Below are 17,383 nucleotides of genomic sequence, written 5' to 3' on the forward strand. Positions count from 1 at the left end.
AAACGTTTCGAGCTACTGTGTTTACAGACTGACACGCTACCAAAAACACAACCTCCTTGGCAGAGGTAATGAAACAATCCGCCAAATACATTAGGGTACATTCTCAATTAATAGAGTCATTTATATAAGCTGAAGTGAATTTCACGCATCAGGGACCCCAGCTGCTCAGGCATAAATACATCTGACACATAAAGAGAGCCGAGCATTTGTTAAGCAGCTGTTTACAGCTGTTAAAGGCCCTCACTGCACATCCTCTGACAGTAAGTTTGCTTTAGAAGAAAGTGGATGGAGCGATGAAGGAAATATATTTCTCCTGTGGTCATTTCATTCTATGTTATTATTATTACAGTTAGCATAATCACTGTAATTATGCGCATGGTTGGCGGCCAGGTTATGGCAGGTTATGATAGAGAAACAAACAGAAAGGCTGCCGCCGTGTTAGAGAAAAAAACCGAGAGAGGCGGCGAGACTCCGGAGGGCCACCTCTTAGCAGGCACCGCCATGGCAACAGCAGGCCATAATGACAGGCCGGCGGAGGGGGACACAGCATGGTGATTGCTTCAATCACAGTCATATCAAACACACGCCGCTCTGCATTTTGTTTTTGTCCCTCTGAGAAGCAATTTGTTCATTCATTTAGGCGGGCGTGCTAAATGGAGGTAATTTCCAAAGACTGATTGCAGCCTGAAAAGTCTGGTTTCAGTCTTCAGGGAAATAGAAACCGTTTAGTATCTGAATCTTAATTGAGCGACTGTTGCCGTGTGTTATGTTTCACCGCTGATGAAGAGTGTGTGTGTGTGTTGCCGTGATAGCCAGAATAATTCAAGTGTCCGCATATCTGAATAAATCTCACCGAAAAAGCAACAGAGTCAAAAGACACTCACTCGCAGATGAATTGAAATCATTCAAACTTTATTCATCCCTCTCATCAACCATCATTACAAAGCTTTGGGGCCCCTAGCTCTGATTGTCACTAGCCATTTCTTCAGAGCTGTATCACCCACCCAAAATCTTCCAAGTATTCACAGAATAAAATAAAATTACAAAAAAAATCCCAAACTCTCTCATTCTTCTCAGTTCACAGAAAAAAAACCCAAAACATAATGTGCACATCAAAGAGGACAGTGGACAACAATGCAGTTCATGTTTACTTCCCCGTGACACATAAAAGCTCAGCAGGTACACAAAAAAATGCTCTGATCCCACAAAGCTTCCATTTTCCAGTTGTTGTTTTTTTGGTTTTTTTTAAAGCAGCTTCACATTTCTCCCTCACAAGAAAAGAGGGGCCGGCTAATGTGGAGATGATGAGGTTTTTTTGTTTTTGTTTTGTTTTTTAGCGTACCATTTTCACAGCCCCTCTGGCATAACCCAAGAAAGAATAGTCGACACTTTAGACATGACAGCAGGACCATTAGTGAAACACTCTGACAAACGTCTTGTACAATCAAAAGAGCGCTTACAGCCACTCGGAGGCAGGTTCTCAAATGAACGGTCGACAGGAAACAGACACGTACTTCATCCAAATCCCAGTCAGATAGGGAAATCTGAAGTAGAGCGTTTGCAGATGCCCGCGTTTATTTATTTATTTAATGGATGCAAACATAAGTTGAAAGTTCACATAAAAGAAAAAAGAATACATTCGACTATCAGAAACCTCTGGGGAGACCCAAAGTGTTCTAAATTGCAAAAATATGTATAACTGTACAGTTTAACTGAAAAAAAAAAAATGAGGATAATTAATTTTTTTTCATTCCAAACTGTCGTCCTTCCAAAGTCTTTATCGGTCAGATCAAATCTAACACCAGGTTTTTTTTCCATGAAAAACAAACATGGTTCACTTCAATAAATAAATACATAAAATAACGTTTTTCATTCAGTTTTTTTTTTTTTTTTGGTCTAGATTTAAAATCATATTAATGCAATTTTTTTTTTGATAATCTATCATTTGTTTAATATTAGCAGATTCACATGTGCTTTAAGCAATTGTTGCATTCACAGTCATGTTTCTTGTTTGTTTGGGGGAAAATGAAGAAAGTCAGCATCAGCTGCCAGCTCCTTTACAGCCGTGGTTCTCAGAGTAGGATCTGAGGACGCCTTAGAGGTCCAGAATAATAACATTTTAGCAAGTTAGGAATTGCTAAATAGATAAATTTTTGCTATTAGCTATATATTGTCCTTTACTTTGTACCAGTAGAAACTCATAGAATCAAAGCGTTCTTGCTGCTGCAAAGCTGGATTTATTAGCCAAGTATCGAGTTTTTAACTAATGCTTAATCCAAATTAACTAACCCAGTGTTAGGATTGGAGGTGGATGTTTGGAAAATATTCTCCTCTGTAAGGAGTCCCAGGACCCTAAGATTTTGAGAAGCCCTGCTTTGGTAAAGGATGAGGCTGCTGATACTCTGTATGTTACTGAAAAAGCTTGTGACAAAACAAAAGCCAACAACACATCGATCTTAGGACATATAATCAATCTTCTTCAAGTTTGATGTCTCCAGTGCCTTTGTTGTCCAAAAATATCTGCAACACACTCACCGAGTCAAACTGCACTACTATACAGTGCTGTGCAAAAGTTTTGAGCCAATCCTAATCTCTTTTCATTCTTTCCTATAGCTTTAAAACGATGCAAGAGCAATAATTCTCCAGGCTTTCTGAGGCTCTTTCAAAGTTTTTCTTTGGACAATTGCTGCTTTTCACTCCTGTGCTTGAAGCTGATCAGTTTTAATGTATTGTGTCTGAACAAATTGAGAAGCAAAGGCGTGTCAGGGCAAAGACAGCTATCTACAACAGATGAACAGTATCTGAAGATGATGTCATTAAGAAACAGAAATGAATCCAGCAAAGACCTGACACAGGACCTGAGAGATGGATCTGGACCTTCAGCTGATCCGGCTAATGTTCACTGAAGCCTCATCAGAACTGGTCTCAGTGGATAGATGGTTGAGGTATGTCAAACTACACAAGACTGAAAATCAGTGGCAGCAGTTCTGGTATCTGTAAAACACGGTGGAGGCTCTTTCATGGTTGGGAGCTGCATTACAGCCAGTGGCACTGGGGATCTTCTCAAAGCTGAAAATTACGAACACAGAAAAGCACCGTCGCATTTTGATCCACCATTTGAAAAACCAACAATTAAAAACAATCACTCGTGGAGCCCAGACCTCAACATTATTGAAGCAGCGTGGGATCAACAAAGGCAGCAAACATCCAAAGAAGATTTTTGAATGTCCTTCAAGAAGCCTGGAGAACTATTCCTGAAGACTACTTAAAACAATAACAAGAAAGCTGCCTAAGAGAGTTTAGACTGTGCTGAAGAATAAAGGTGGTCCTACCAAGACTGACTTTCAAGCTCATTACAATTGTACGCACTGCATTACCATGTTTGAATACATATGTTTCAATAAGTAGTCGTACCTATTTCCCATTTTTCTAACAACATATAAAGAAATAAAGGGTGACTCAAGACTTTTGCTCAGTACTACATGCGTGAGCCTCCTTTAGGGACTTGTGGTGTGCTTTCACAGCAGGAAGTTGGCAGACCAATTTACATATTGCTGGTCTTGGTCTTTTCATGGGAGCAAGAAAATACAAAACCACAGCCTTCTTCATGTTTACCCAGGTTTTACAGTGCATGTAACCTGAAGAGGTTTTTACACATATCTGAAGACATTTCACATGTCTAATAAATAAAAACTATCATGCATTGCACACATTCGGATTCTCACAGGTACGTCATAAAACTGTGCATCCTCTCCTCGCGTCTGTTGCCTGATGGCTTCATTGCTTTTTATTCCTGTCAGAGCAGCAGCTGTGTGTGTCTATTTTATTATTATTGTTACCTGTGGTTTGACACACTCAAACCACAAACACGTAGTGTAGTTAAGTACTTAGCTCTGCTGAATGGGAGATTAATTCTGAAGCCACTAAAGTAGGTTCGATGTGCAGTTTGTTGTAGTTCTGCATTATGTATAACATGTACAGAATTAATATTTTAAACCGTTTCCACATGCCTTGTTCCATCTCTGCTGCCTGAAGTGGTAAGCCCCGCACACCACGAACCACCAAATCGATGGAAAAGCAGTTTTCATCCAGTGATTCATGAAAAATACCAGTTAAAAATACAGTAATGGGACTCTTTAAGTCCCAATCATAAATAATACATAGTTTAATAAATCTTGCAGGCCACAGAAAGAAAAAAAAACCCCAACATGAGCCGAACGAGACGTTTCTTGGCTCAAACACGTACTCTCACACAACTATATTGTTCCTTCACTTCCTCAGCAGCACCCCACTGATCACCAGAGTAATAAAAGAACATAAATGACACATTAAATATGAGCAGAAAGCATTAAAAATGGATCACAGCTGAGATAAATGAAGACTCTTTAAGACCCCAGTCGGCCCAGCTGCCTTAAGAGGCTTTAAGGATCGTGCGTTAACGCTCTCCCTTCGTCCTTCTGTGCTTCAGGGTTCAGAATGAGCAGCTTTCACCTGGTCGAACATGTCCTTAATGACAACGTACAGCCATGTAACCCTAGAACCCGGGCCATAGGCGGGCCATGAGAGGAGAGGATTAAATATTCAAGCGCCACAATCCACAGGCTTCAAGTCTTTGTCCCGTCAAGGAGTTTGATGTTTTTATTTGTGCCGATGTGTGTCATTATTATTGTATATGCGGCACAGGGTTGCTGGTAGGTTATTAAATCCATGCCTTTCATATTCAGGGCGAAGGGCCTGGAGATCTTATTGCAATAACGCCCAAGCTTTAAAGTAAATCCGCACATCCAGAAGCATCACCTTAACAGAGTCTCCACGAGGTGAGCTGTGAGCTTGCCTGGCTGTTCGATGGAGTACGGGGGGTTGGAGAAAAAAACATGTTAGTGCTTCTTGGTGGATGGAGAGCCTGACCAGAGGGTAACAGCAGTAATGACAGGGTGGTGAATGCCGAGAAGGACCTTAGAAGGAAGAAAGGGAGGTCAAAAAGCTGACGAGACACAGGCTTCGTACGTGTGCTCAGTCTCTGCGGGACTTGTAGTGTTAATGGATGGCCAAATTGAGTATCCAGCAGTTTTTAGGCTTACCCTCAGGATAAGGTCTCCATCTCTCTGGCCTTTTTATCCCCCGTCCCTTCACTGATTTCAACTCTAGAGTCAGTAAGAAAAAAAAAGGTCCCCCAAAAAAAGGAAGAGTTGTTTTGTGCTGTCACATTAACGGTTGTGAGTTGATCTCAGTGTCTGTCTGGCCTCTTAGGAGGCTCTTCGGAGGCCTGACAGCCGATCCCTTTATGTCATTATGTCTCCTCAAGGACTTTAAGTGGCATATGTTAGGAGAGAGAGAGAGCGAATGAGAACTTGAGAAACAGAGAACAAACACAAGTAACATGATACTATCCCAGTGTGATACACACAAAGCGCACTCTGTGCTGCACAATAGACCCGATATCGCCACTTCTCTATTGAGTCCCAGTCGCATGAAACAGATTTCCTTCAAAGAACCACTTTCACCTGAAACCCTCACGGTAGTCAGGGCTGCAGAGGCGTGCAGCTGGGTTAAACTTCCCTCGCAGCGTTCCTCCAGCTTTTGTGCCTTCCCACCCTGATACCGTCTGATGGATCGGAAAGGAGATAGAGTAAAATTCAAGTCCAAGTATTTCCAATCCCCTTTTTCCTAATTTATTTTCATGTCAAACCAAACACACATAGAAGGAAGAGGGGATACGCTAATTCAAGATAAACCCAGACATTTTCCCAAGGATAGCCTTATTCCCCAAAACCCCACACCACCCAACAGTCATAGTCTCATGGGTCATGATGAGTTAAACAATGCAGTCTGTTGGGCACTCGGATTATTTTCAAGTCTATGAGGAGTTTTCCAGCCTATGAGGACTGGGTTTGTGAGGGTTTTGTCCCTTGCTTTGTTGTCCAACTGCAGTCTTTGAGTTGGTTCCAGTTCCTGAGGCAGGGGTTGCAGCAGCAGGCACTGGTGGCTGGCTGCGGTGGGCGGGATGTCTAAGCAGGCTTGTGCGTACGGGCTGCTGGAAGGAGTGTGACTGCTGCTGAGCCCGACCCTGACTGGTCAGACGGTACCGCAGTAACTGGGAACGTAGGAGCATCTTTGTGTACTGGACTTCCGGCATGATGAGCCTGAGGCAGAGCTCCTGATCCTGGTTCGAGAAGCTTTGGCTAATATTTGCAGGGAGGTCGTAACCGACTATGTCGACTTTGCCACTAGGCTGCCAGGGGCGGAGCTCCTTGTTTTTGATTTCAGCAGCTGAACGGACAAGCGGCATGCCTTCACCGAAACACCTTTTCATCAGCTTCTCCTGGGTCTCACGAAGGAGGCGCACCTCCCTCGCCACACAGGCTGGACCTACAGCAGAGATTTGGCGCCACAGTGAGGCGTTAAAGTGATCAAAGAGCTGGGCATCTAAGGAATTCCAAGCACGGATCTTTTTGCGAAGATCATCGGTCAGGCCCTGCTTGGAACTTGGGGTCCGCATGTTGAGCTTAACATACAAAATGTCTTCCAGATCCCAGGAAAGGAGGTGTCGAAGTAGAACCAGAGATTCATCAAAGTACTCAGAGATCATCACCAGGGAGAACACTCGCTCCACCTCTGCCACAAAAGCTTTTGCATAAGAGACATCTTTCGCTGGGCGATCTTTGTCTCCGCCCAAGTCGTAGGTCAAGGTGTTACGTGCATACATGGAGTAGTTCTCCTCTGGTTTGTAGTAGCGCCAGGGTTCATCTAAGAAAGCTTCCAGTGAACCATTAGGGACCCTCTTGAAACTCTGACAGTACTGGTTATAGTAACTGAACAAGGACTCAAACATGGAGCCGGGCTCTCTCAGGATCGTGACATATATCGTATCGTTTGGCATCAATCGTTTCAGCTCAGCCTTATTGAAGCGCATGTGGTTGGTGACGATGTTTGGCGGTAGCGTGTGCTGATGCACAGAGTGAGTTGTGAAGGATCGCGGGTAGCAGAACTGGTGACTGCAGGCCTGTATGGGTAACGCCACCGTCAGGTTGTTGCGCTCTGCAAAGCGGAACAGCAGGTTCTGCATGGTGCTGCTGGCTGTTTTGTGGGTTTTCAGGAAAACCACATTACTGTGCTTAGGCTTCAGGCCGGAGTAAGGGTGAGAGCGCAGGGCTGGACAACCAAGGTGGAAGGCTTCCATGGTCCTGGTGGCAAAAAAACAACAATTTATTAAAAGCCGCTTTAGCTTAAACAGTACAAAGAGCAGCTGTTCTGGATAAAACTGTGACATTGGAGGAAAAACTGCACACTGTGGACAGATAATGGAAGAGACTAATGTGTTGTACAGAACAGAGGCAGCATGACAGGAAGGCAAAAATAGTAAACATAAATGGGACTGAAGGGAGAAACAGGAAAGGTAGAAGGATATTGAACCCGTGAGAGGAGAGGACAGTGTGTCTGTTTTTATTGTATAGTGGACTGACATTCATGGAACATACAGATGATAATATGAACTATTACTTTTCAAAGTATCGTGTACATAAATTTGTATTGGCAGAATTATTCTTATTTTTATCATGAACTCTGTCAAAGGATCTTGGTGGCAGATGTTTATCAATTTTTAATGAAGAAGTAAAAATGTTCATACTATATACATACTTGCATATAGTCCATATATATTTGTACACAGACACAAGTTTGTTTGTTTTTTACCTGTTTGCCGACACATATTTTATTTCTAGTTATATAATGAACGTGGACATAATGTGTAGACTCCCAGGTTTTATTTGAGGGTATCCACATTCAAATTAATGAAGGGTAGAAGTTTCAGCTCCTTAACATGTGTCACCCTCTTTTTAAAGGGACCAAAAATAATTGGACAATTAACTCAAAGGCTATTTCATCAGTACGTGTGGGCAATTCCTTTGTTATATCATTATCAATTAAGCAGATAAAAGGCCTACAGTTGATTTAAGGTGTGGTGCTTGCATTTGGAAGATTTTGCTGTGAACTGACAACATGCAGTCAAAGGAGCTCTTCATGCAGGTGAAACAAGCTATCCTTAAGCTGTTAAAGCAGAAAAAAGCCTTTCCGCGAAAGTGCTGCAATATTAGGAGTGGCAAAGTCTACGGTTTGGTATATTCAAAACAAGAAAGAAAGCACTGGTGAACTCAGCAATGCAAAAAGAGCTGGACGTCCACGGAAGACAGCATGGTGGATGATCGCAGAATCATTTCCATGGTTTGAAGAGAAAGGAGGATGCAAGTCACTCATAAGCCCCAAGAATAGAAAGGCTAGATTGGACTTTGCTTTTTTTTTTAAAAACATCTAAAAAAAAAAAAAGCCAGCACATTTCTGGATAAAACATTCTTTGGACAGATGAAACCAAGATCAACATCTACCAGAATAATGGCAAGAAAAAAGTATGGAGAAGACATGGAACAGCTCCAAAGCATAGCACATCTTCTGCAAAACGTGGCAGAGGGAGTGTGATGGCTTGGGCATGCATGCCTGCCAGTAGCACTGGGCACTAATATTTATTGATGATGTGGATGAAGTAGAATATTATTGAATGGCCAAGTCAGTCACCTGATCTTAACCCTGATCTTCACTTGTTGAAGACTAAACTTGGACATAAAGGCCCACAAGCAAATAGCAACTGAAAGACTGCAGTAAAGGCCTGGCAGAGCATTAAAAAGGAGGAAACCAAGCATTTAGTGATGTCCATGAGTTCAAAACTGTCATTGCCATCAAAGGGCTTTCAACCAGGTATTAGAAATGAGCATCTTATTTTTAGCTATTTAACTTGTCCAATTACTTGTGACGCGCTGAAATGAAGAGATTATGTCAAAAGAAATGCTTTAGGAATGAAGGTGAAAGTCTGCACTTCAACTGCATCTGAGTTCATTTAAAATGAATTGTGGTAATGTACTGTGTAATGTGTAATGCTACATTTCACATGGACTCCTGGCAATAGAAACCTGACAACAGAGTAGAGTAGAATTGGAAAAATGTTGCCTGGTCTGAAGAGTCTTGATTTCTTCTGATAGGAGTGTCAGAATTTTGTGTATATATAATATGAAAGCATCCGACCTATCTTGTTCCAGCAGTTCCAGCTGGTGGTGATGTAATGGTGTGGGGGATATTTTCCTCATGTATTTTGGACCATTTAGTACCAGTTGGGCATCATTTAAACACCACAGCCTATATCTGAGTATTGTTGCTTAGCATCTCCATCTATGACTGACCACAGTGGCTGCTTCTATCAGGACAACACAACCATGTCACAAACTGGTCAAATTGGTTTCTTGATCACAACAATGAGTCCGCCGTACTTAAATGATCTCCACAGTTACCAGGTCTCAACCTAATGAAGAATTTTTGGGATGCGGTGGAACGGGAGAGTCGCATCATTGTGCAGTTAATATGAAAGCACAGCTTGGTTCAGTTTTGATGCTACTCTGCTACATGTGCTGCAAGCACTGCTGCAGTTCTAAATTCTCCTAAAATCTGAGGTGTTTGGTACATATCACTGAATACAGTAACATAACAGAAGGCAGTGCTCACTGCAGAGTCATTGATAAGAGGTGGGATGTGGAAACGAGCGTTTAGTGAAGTGAGACGATAAAGATGTCAAGAATAGGAAGTTGAAAGAGAACAAAACGCTGGGCTGTCAAAAGTCTACAGCACTCTACTTTTATAATTGGTCCCTCGACCAGCATGGCAGTGCTTAGGCGCTCAAGGTTTCCATGTTTGACTTTAATAATAAGCCAGTCTCTCTATTAATTTGCCTATGAGGCAAAAGTGTGGCACAACGACTGTCTGTATTTTTCACTGTAACAAGGACCATATGGATTTATAGAAGAATAACGGATATTTAATGTGTTTTCATATCGTGGGTGACTCACCAGGTTAAGTGACCCCCATGGTGCAGCAGAAGACTGATGGTACTGATGGCAATGATGACCAGGAATACCCTCTTCTTCCACATCTCTGTGTGTGTCACTGGCACTGTGGGAGGCAGAGGAAAAAAGAGACAGCGAGTGAGAACTTAAGCAAAAACAGAGAGCAGGAGGGTGGCGGGAACGAGAGCAGATGGAGGTGTAATGAGAAAGCAAATATGAGGATCAGGTTCGAGGGAGAGCGACGAAGAAAATGGGCAACGCGAAATTGGGGCACAAGAAAAGAAGGGGAAGGTTAAGAGACTGAAATGATGAAAGGAAGCAGTAATGAAAAGCGAAAGGACAGAAAGAAAAGGGAATCGGGAAAGCGAATAACAGCAAGAGACGGACACGGCGCAGGATGATTTATTCAATAACTGCTGGGATCCATTAGCAGGAGAGGGGGATGCGGCTTGGCTTTTGTCACTCACTAATAACACAGTGAACGATACCTTCATTACCTTCCACAGCTGTAATAGTCACATTTACTGACACCCTGGGCAAATGGCCTCGTACATTAGGTCTTGTTAGAAATTACATATGCACGTGTGGAAAGCAAAAAAAACAAAAAGAGCACATGACGGTGAGATCGCTCTATAGCAGAAACTCCTCGTGACACTTGACCCGTGCCGCTGAAAAGTTACGACGGGCAGTGGAACCCGGGAGGGAGTCCAAGCCTCTCTCGACAGCGCGTCCCTTGCATAACAATAGCTGACGTCTGTCTCCTTGATTACACTGTGATGTTACGATCTGCATGGATGCCAGCAGAGGAGACGAGAGCTCGCGTTACTCCCAGCAGCTGGATTTCACGCTGTATATGCCGTTTGGTGAAGGAGCACAAGTGCATCAATTTTAAGCATCGGTGGTCCCAGTGGGGGAAACTACTGACCGTGGCAGAGCTGCTGCCACCCACTCAAACAAACATGATTATTAAACTTTTGCTGTACAAATGCAGATGTTGTATGCAGGAGTGAAATACTCAATAAATTTAGACAAACATCGTTTTATTTGATTGAAATGGTGGTTTTGATGTGTTTTTTTTAAATAAATCAGTTAAAGATGATCTCAATTAAATGTACTGCCGCCCCAAAAAGCTTCTTTTTCACTAAACAAGAACTCAAGTTTTAAATTGATAAGCAAGCACACACTCAATAAAGCTGTCAAATAACGCATTTCAGGAAAAAGACACAAGAAAAAAAAACACAGCTCTAGAACACAGAGTCAGGCTTTTGTTCAAAACCCACAGCTCATGAATAAAAACAAGATTTTGGGGGGGCTTTTTGTGCAGATGAAGCACAATTGTTGGAGAACAGTAAGTCACGAATTCAAAGTCAAATCTCCAAATGTACCCCAAAAAGTAATTAAGCTTTCAGTGAAGAAATAACAGCTGACCTCATGTTGATTTGTAGAAGATTAAGAGAGAATGAGCCGAGTGTGTACCGACATTCACTCCTGTTGTTTTTTTCCTCCCAGCTTTAAAAGCCTTGAACAGCTGTTGGCTGCTTTGCAGGAATGTGCGTAAACACACGTGTGGGCACACAAATGCACAAAGCCGTAAGCCTGCTCTGATACCAAACAGGCAGCCATGCTCTCACACTAATTGACACAGATTGTGCAGACGCACAGTTTGATTTGTCGATGCAGCGTGCCCTCTGCTCTCCTGATGACACAACCATCTGACCACAACTGGATCTATTCTTATTTATTTATTTTTTATACCGAATTGCCTCATTCATAACCTCAAATTTCAGTCCCATCTCCGGCATTTCTTATGTGGCAGAGCTGTCAGTTTGGTTCAAAGTATCGTCCACAGAGCTGCACAACAGGCATGCTGCTAATGTTTATCTTTATATTTAAATCAATTAATCTGCTTTTTTGCCTCTTTTTTTCTTACCAAAGATATTAACCATTTAAAGTCTGAACCATGAAGTAGTTGCCAGTGTTCACTGAAACAAAGAAATTACATATTAATTTGTATCATATTTGCTACAAAGACTCTACACTTCCATAATATACAGTGCTCATAGGTTCATATGGCGTAACGATATTGCTAAAAATGTTTCCTCATGGTCAAGCTTATGCTAGTTGAGTTCAAATGTGACCAAAAGTCTTCCTTTCATGGGTCGACATTTCATTTCCTCCACTGGATTTGAATTCAATAAAGACTTTGCTTTCAGTCCATTTCTCTGTTTTAATCCAGACCTCATCAACAAATGATGCTTACAACTTAATTTTCTAGTTGAAAGAATCTATTCGACCGATCATCATCATCCCGAGGTTCCCCGTCTTTATTAGAATGAGTTCTAAGCACTTTAATGTGCCCAGATGCTGCAGTGTAAAATCAGAAGGAGATAGCAGGTTATCCAAGGGGTACAAGAACAATGAACACATTCCTTAGATCCAAAAGTGTTTTCTCTGTGCAGCGCTTATCATTCCCCAGCTATGTGTTCTTTGATATACAGCAAAAGTTGTTCTCTGCTACACTGGAAAGAAGAATCGTCAAGACTCAGCTTCACCTGAGCACAGACTGTCTGAAAACTACACATCACACTTAGTGTGGAAGTGGGTTCTTTTCTTCTCTTTAATAAATAAAACGTTCTTTAAAAAAATATATAGTCTACACAGTGTGTAGATGGAGACACTCGTGTTCGTATTTTCCTTCGGTACTTTGGGACTAACTGTCACTCACTCTTGGACCCACAGAAGATGACACATGCCTCTGTGGAAAACGTTTCACTTTAGCAACTGATTTCTCAGATCCCTTTGCATTTTTCTCAACAACAAGGACGCTCCTAAACCTGTGTTCAGGCACACAGATATTAGAGATGGGGTGAGTGCACAAAAAACACAAAGTCTTTTTGTTTTTAATGAGGTTTTCCAGTGTGAGTGAAAAAGCTGTGGGACTCCATGAATTGCATAGTTACTGAAACAGAGAATGAAAATAGCTGCATTCAGCATTTGCAGATGAACCCGAGTGATGTCTGCTAAAAAAGCTAAAGTGGGGATGAGGGTAAATGTTTAAACATGGCTTCAATGGGCATTTTAAACACAGCAAAAGCTACTTCAACTCACTTCATTCGGTACATCTGTTTAACTTCTCTTTAATACAAATATATAATCAGCCAGATACATTGTAAAAACCCAATGCATTTACGTACAGACATGTAGACAGCTACTCAGCACCTGCTGCTGTAACTGATAGGAAAACTGATAGGAAGGCAACAGTGTTAAAACCAAGGTATGCAGAAAAACATCTCTGAATGCACAACATGATGAGCTGAAGCAGAAGAGCCCAGCAGGTGCCGATCAGCCCACCTTTTCCCATGCTAGGAACCGCAGTGTGTAGAAATGTCTGCACTTCAGTGTAATAGCTATAAAAGATAAAGGTTCAGTTGATGGACTAAGACAGCGTCTCTACATGCCTTTAGTTGCTAGTGCTGCTACTGAGCTAATCCAGTGTAAAAGAAAATGCATTTATTTCATGGTTCATTTCTGGATGCTTTACATGTCTCCACTTCATGCAGTCAAACAACAACAGCTACACCTGCATGAAGCGGAGCAGGACGAAACTTTCATTGCCATCCTAAGAAATGTTACCTTTTCGAGGCAGATTAATTACATTTAGTTACCCTGGGTTCTTCACCTAAAGGGTAGATCTCATTTGCATAAGAAAATGTCAGCGTAATACCTGTTTTGAATGAGGCACGAAAACACAGACCGATCCATCCTGGTTCCGTGAGTAATGAGATCAAGGCCAAAGCTGATGCAAGGCAGTGATAAGACACAATGAAGCAGTAAGAAGTAAGAAGAGCAGGTTTGTAGCCCTGCGAATGTGGATGTGTGCGTGCGTGTGTGAGGGGGATGGAGGAAGATCATGTGTCACACTGAGTTAATAAGAAAGGGATTTAAGTGGCTTTCAGCAGGCAGACTCGACCTCTTCCCCTTCATCCACCCTCAGCCGCTGCCACCCTCTCCTCCCTTCACCTCGTAATCATCTTCCTCCTCTTTATCCTCCTTTGGCACAAACACTCTGGCCTCTTTAATTAAAAAAGTCTGATTAGGTTTCTCTAACGATCGCTGCAGATACAAAAGCACCGAGTGAGAGGACACCCAGTCCTTTCGGTGGTAGTAGTACGGCTTGTTTTGTGAATAAAATGGAGGCATCAGCGTGTGCTCATTACCCCGGACCTGGAGGCTTTGCTCGTTCCTAAAACCTCATGTCGCTTTTTGACAAGTGTTTTTAAGTTTAATTCTATCTGTAATTTAATTTAGTCCAAAAAAAGCTGCAACTAACTTAGCTACTGATGAACTGATAACACTTGTTGTTCTCAGTAAATGCATCTACCACAGACACATGGAACATATCTGCGATACACATGACTGAATTCTGTTTGACTGTTGATTTAAAATGCAAAAAAAGCTGCTGCATGCGTGTGTGCATGTGTGTTTGCGTGGGTTTCCCGTACAGGTGTGGTGAGGAAGACGCTAGAGTGGAATTTTACTGAAACATAAACATCACCACACCGTTTACAGTTTTACTACTGTAGCATAATACATGTTGCGTCAACGACCTCACCTCAGTGTGTGCTGTAGAAAGGATGAAAATAGCATGTGTAAATATGCAAAGTGCCAGAAACAACTGCAAACACAACGTCACAACTTTCCGCGCAAACGAGCATGCTAACACAAAGCTAGCAACGAAAGACGTCCATGTTCAGAGTGATGCCATCCCAAACCAGGCTAACCGGCACTGGATATGTTTTTCTTTATGGCTGCAACAGTTTGGAAACACAATTTGATCTGAGATGGAGATAAGTCAGAGAATAACATCTCTTTTAAATTTTCCCCGCAGGTGTTTCAAATTCTTTCCTCCCGTCTCTTCTATCTTTCGGAGAGTGTACCTCCGTTTCTCCCAGAGCTCTTCTTTTTACATCTCCGCTGCTGTTATGTGAAAATACAATATCTCCAAAATGTCAACTCTTCACGAATCAGTGAAAACAAAAGAGAGACACTCTTTAAACGTTATATTTCCTTTGGCTCTGCGCGACCCCAGGGGTGAGTGTAGGAGTACCCCGGCTCTGAAGAAATCCAGCAGCGACACAAGAGAATTACGATTCAAAGACACATAATGCATGCAGCGAGAGAGAAGTTAACACACACAGTAATGCTCAACAGCCACTGCTTGATACAGAAGCAGAGGAAAAAAACTCAAACTAACACGCGCATTTAAACAGCTGTTCACTGCAGACGTTTGCCGCACACACACAAATGCAAAGCTCACTTCTACCTAATGAGCGTGTATAAGTAGCTTCCTCACTCTGGGGCAACAGCAGCTGCTCCACTCTATAATCTTGTCATCTATACTGATGCCACATTATGATCTCTGACCATAAAGGGACTTTGACAACACTTAGATGCTCTTTAATGTTTCAAAGAAATAAAAGTCACGCGTATCATTCCAGACTTTGACTCCACCGCATGCATATCTTGTATTTTTATCACACCGTGTCTGCCTGTGGCTTCCTGACGATCCATTGAACTCCAAACAGTCTCATTAAAGAAAGCCATTACATGTAAGTACGCAAACACATTAAAGGTAACATGCCAGAGTTCAGCCTGAGCAGATCAGAATGAGAAAAAAAGATGTTTGCCGACCTGACATAATTGTTGTCAGACGGGACAGTGCAACACAGTCATAACCAGTCACCAGGACTTCACAGGTACACCTTGCTAGTACCAGGTTGGACGAACTTTTTCCTTCAAACCTGCTTTAATTCTTTGTTTCACCTTCAAAAAGGTGCTGGAAACATTCTCGGAAATTTTGGTCCATATTGATTCATGAGCTCGTGACTGTGGAGGCCATCTGAGGACAGTGAACTCGTCATTGTCAAAAACCGTAGTTCAGCACACAAGCTGGACCCAGAAGCAGAGACAATACGCCAGAGTGCACGCAAAATAAACTTTATTACTAACTAAGGGTGTCCCGGAAGGGTCAAAGGAAAACACGCCGAGTAAATGGGAAACAAAGGGACCAGGAGATAAGCAACTCAGGAACGCTGTAATCAGGACCGTGGGAGGGATCAGGGCTGGGCCGTGGGAACCGGAGGGAGGGGTGAGGGTCCGGGGGAGTGCTCCAGGGAAACAGAGGAGATGATGACCGGTGGTGATCTGAACTCCCGGCGGGCAGGAGGACAGGCAGGTGAAGGCTCAAAACACGCCGAACGGTTACCGCTGAAAGGTGACTAACGGACTGGCGTGGAGCAGCTGGCTGAGCGGGGTTAAATAGCCCACCTGATGATCGCCTGGAATGGGATGCAGGTGTGGAGTCGACAGCCACACCCGTGGGCATCCCATCAGCTCCTCGGACACCGGGCCGCGGACCATGACAGTCATGTTATGTTCAAGAAACCAGTTTGAGATGATTTGAGCTTTGAGACATGGCGTGTTATCTTGACTACATTACTCAGGTAGTCTGTGAAGCTTAAATGATGCTCAGTTGGTAGTAAGAAGTCCAAAATATGCAAAGAAAATATCCCCCACACCATTACACCAACACCAGCTTGATATGTTGGTAGAAAGACACACAATTCTGGCCCTACAGTCTGAGTGTCTGAAAATGAGATTTACTGAAATCCTTGCTTTTCTTGAGTGCAGCTATCACAGCACTTAAAGGCTCACGACTGTACCTAATCATTAACTAGCTTAAACATGAAGACACAGCAATGCAGAAGACAGAGTAAAGGCTATTTTATTTTAGCCCAAGTTTAGTTTATGCATACCTTATTTTATTTGACATTACCGTACTTGTGATTATTTATTCAAGTTTTCACTCTTTAAAAACTGTGATTTTAATAAGGGAGGTAAAAACCATGACAGGGTTTAGTTTGGGGGGTTTTGACAGATGTTTGATGTCACTAAACTATTAAAACTATTGCAATTTCTCAAATGGAAACACTTCTATGTACTGTATTTGTTGTTGCTCATCGGTAAGATAAAAGTATTTCTTATCAGATTACTTGATTTAATAAATGTGGGGAAAACTCAGTTTTTTTTCCCCTTTTTCACATCATTCTCTGTAAACTCTAAAGACTGTTGTGTAGAAAAGTCCCAGCTGATCAGCAGGTTGTGAAACAAAGACCAGCCTGTCTGACAACCATGACACATTCAAATACAATTCTTCCTCATTCGGATGCTCAGGTTGGACATTGGTGTATTATTTTTGACATATTTCTGTTCTTACATACAATGACTTTCTGTCATGAGATTGACAGTTTGGATATTTACATCAAAAAGCAGTTGGACAGGTGTAACTAGTAAAGTAAGCAACAACATGAAGAGACCTTAAATGCACGCTTTCAGTCTGTCAACAAGATAAGACGTGATGCTGCACTGTATATTTCCTATGAACCTAACATGAATCCAACACACAACCACAGTCAGCCATGTGGCAACAGATCCTTATC

General features: G+C 42.3%; 1 protein-coding gene across 2 annotated transcripts in view; it reads right to left on the minus strand.

Annotated features, from left to right (window-relative positions):
- Window positions 1-891: 891 nt before the first annotated feature.
- gal3st3 (galactose-3-O-sulfotransferase 3) overlaps window positions 892-17,383 on the minus strand; it is a 44,812-nt gene continuing 28,320 nt past the window's right edge. For both annotated transcript variants that reach the window (XM_005453168.4, XM_019356895.2), the window contains exons 2-3: window positions 9,888-9,990; window positions 892-7,184 (exon numbers count right to left, since the gene is read on the minus strand). In XM_005453168.4, the coding sequence (XP_005453225.1) occupies window positions 5,858-7,184; window positions 9,888-9,970 (1,410 nt within the window). In that variant the 5' untranslated portion in view covers window positions 9,971-9,990 and the 3' untranslated portion in view covers window positions 892-5,857. The remainder of the gene's footprint in view (window positions 7,185-9,887; window positions 9,991-17,383) is intronic.

The sequence above is a fragment of the Oreochromis niloticus genome, linkage group LG3 (genome assembly GCF_001858045.2).
Source record: "Oreochromis niloticus isolate F11D_XX linkage group LG3, O_niloticus_UMD_NMBU, whole genome shotgun sequence".
NCBI classification, from domain to species: domain Eukaryota; kingdom Metazoa; phylum Chordata; class Actinopteri; order Cichliformes; family Cichlidae; genus Oreochromis; species Oreochromis niloticus.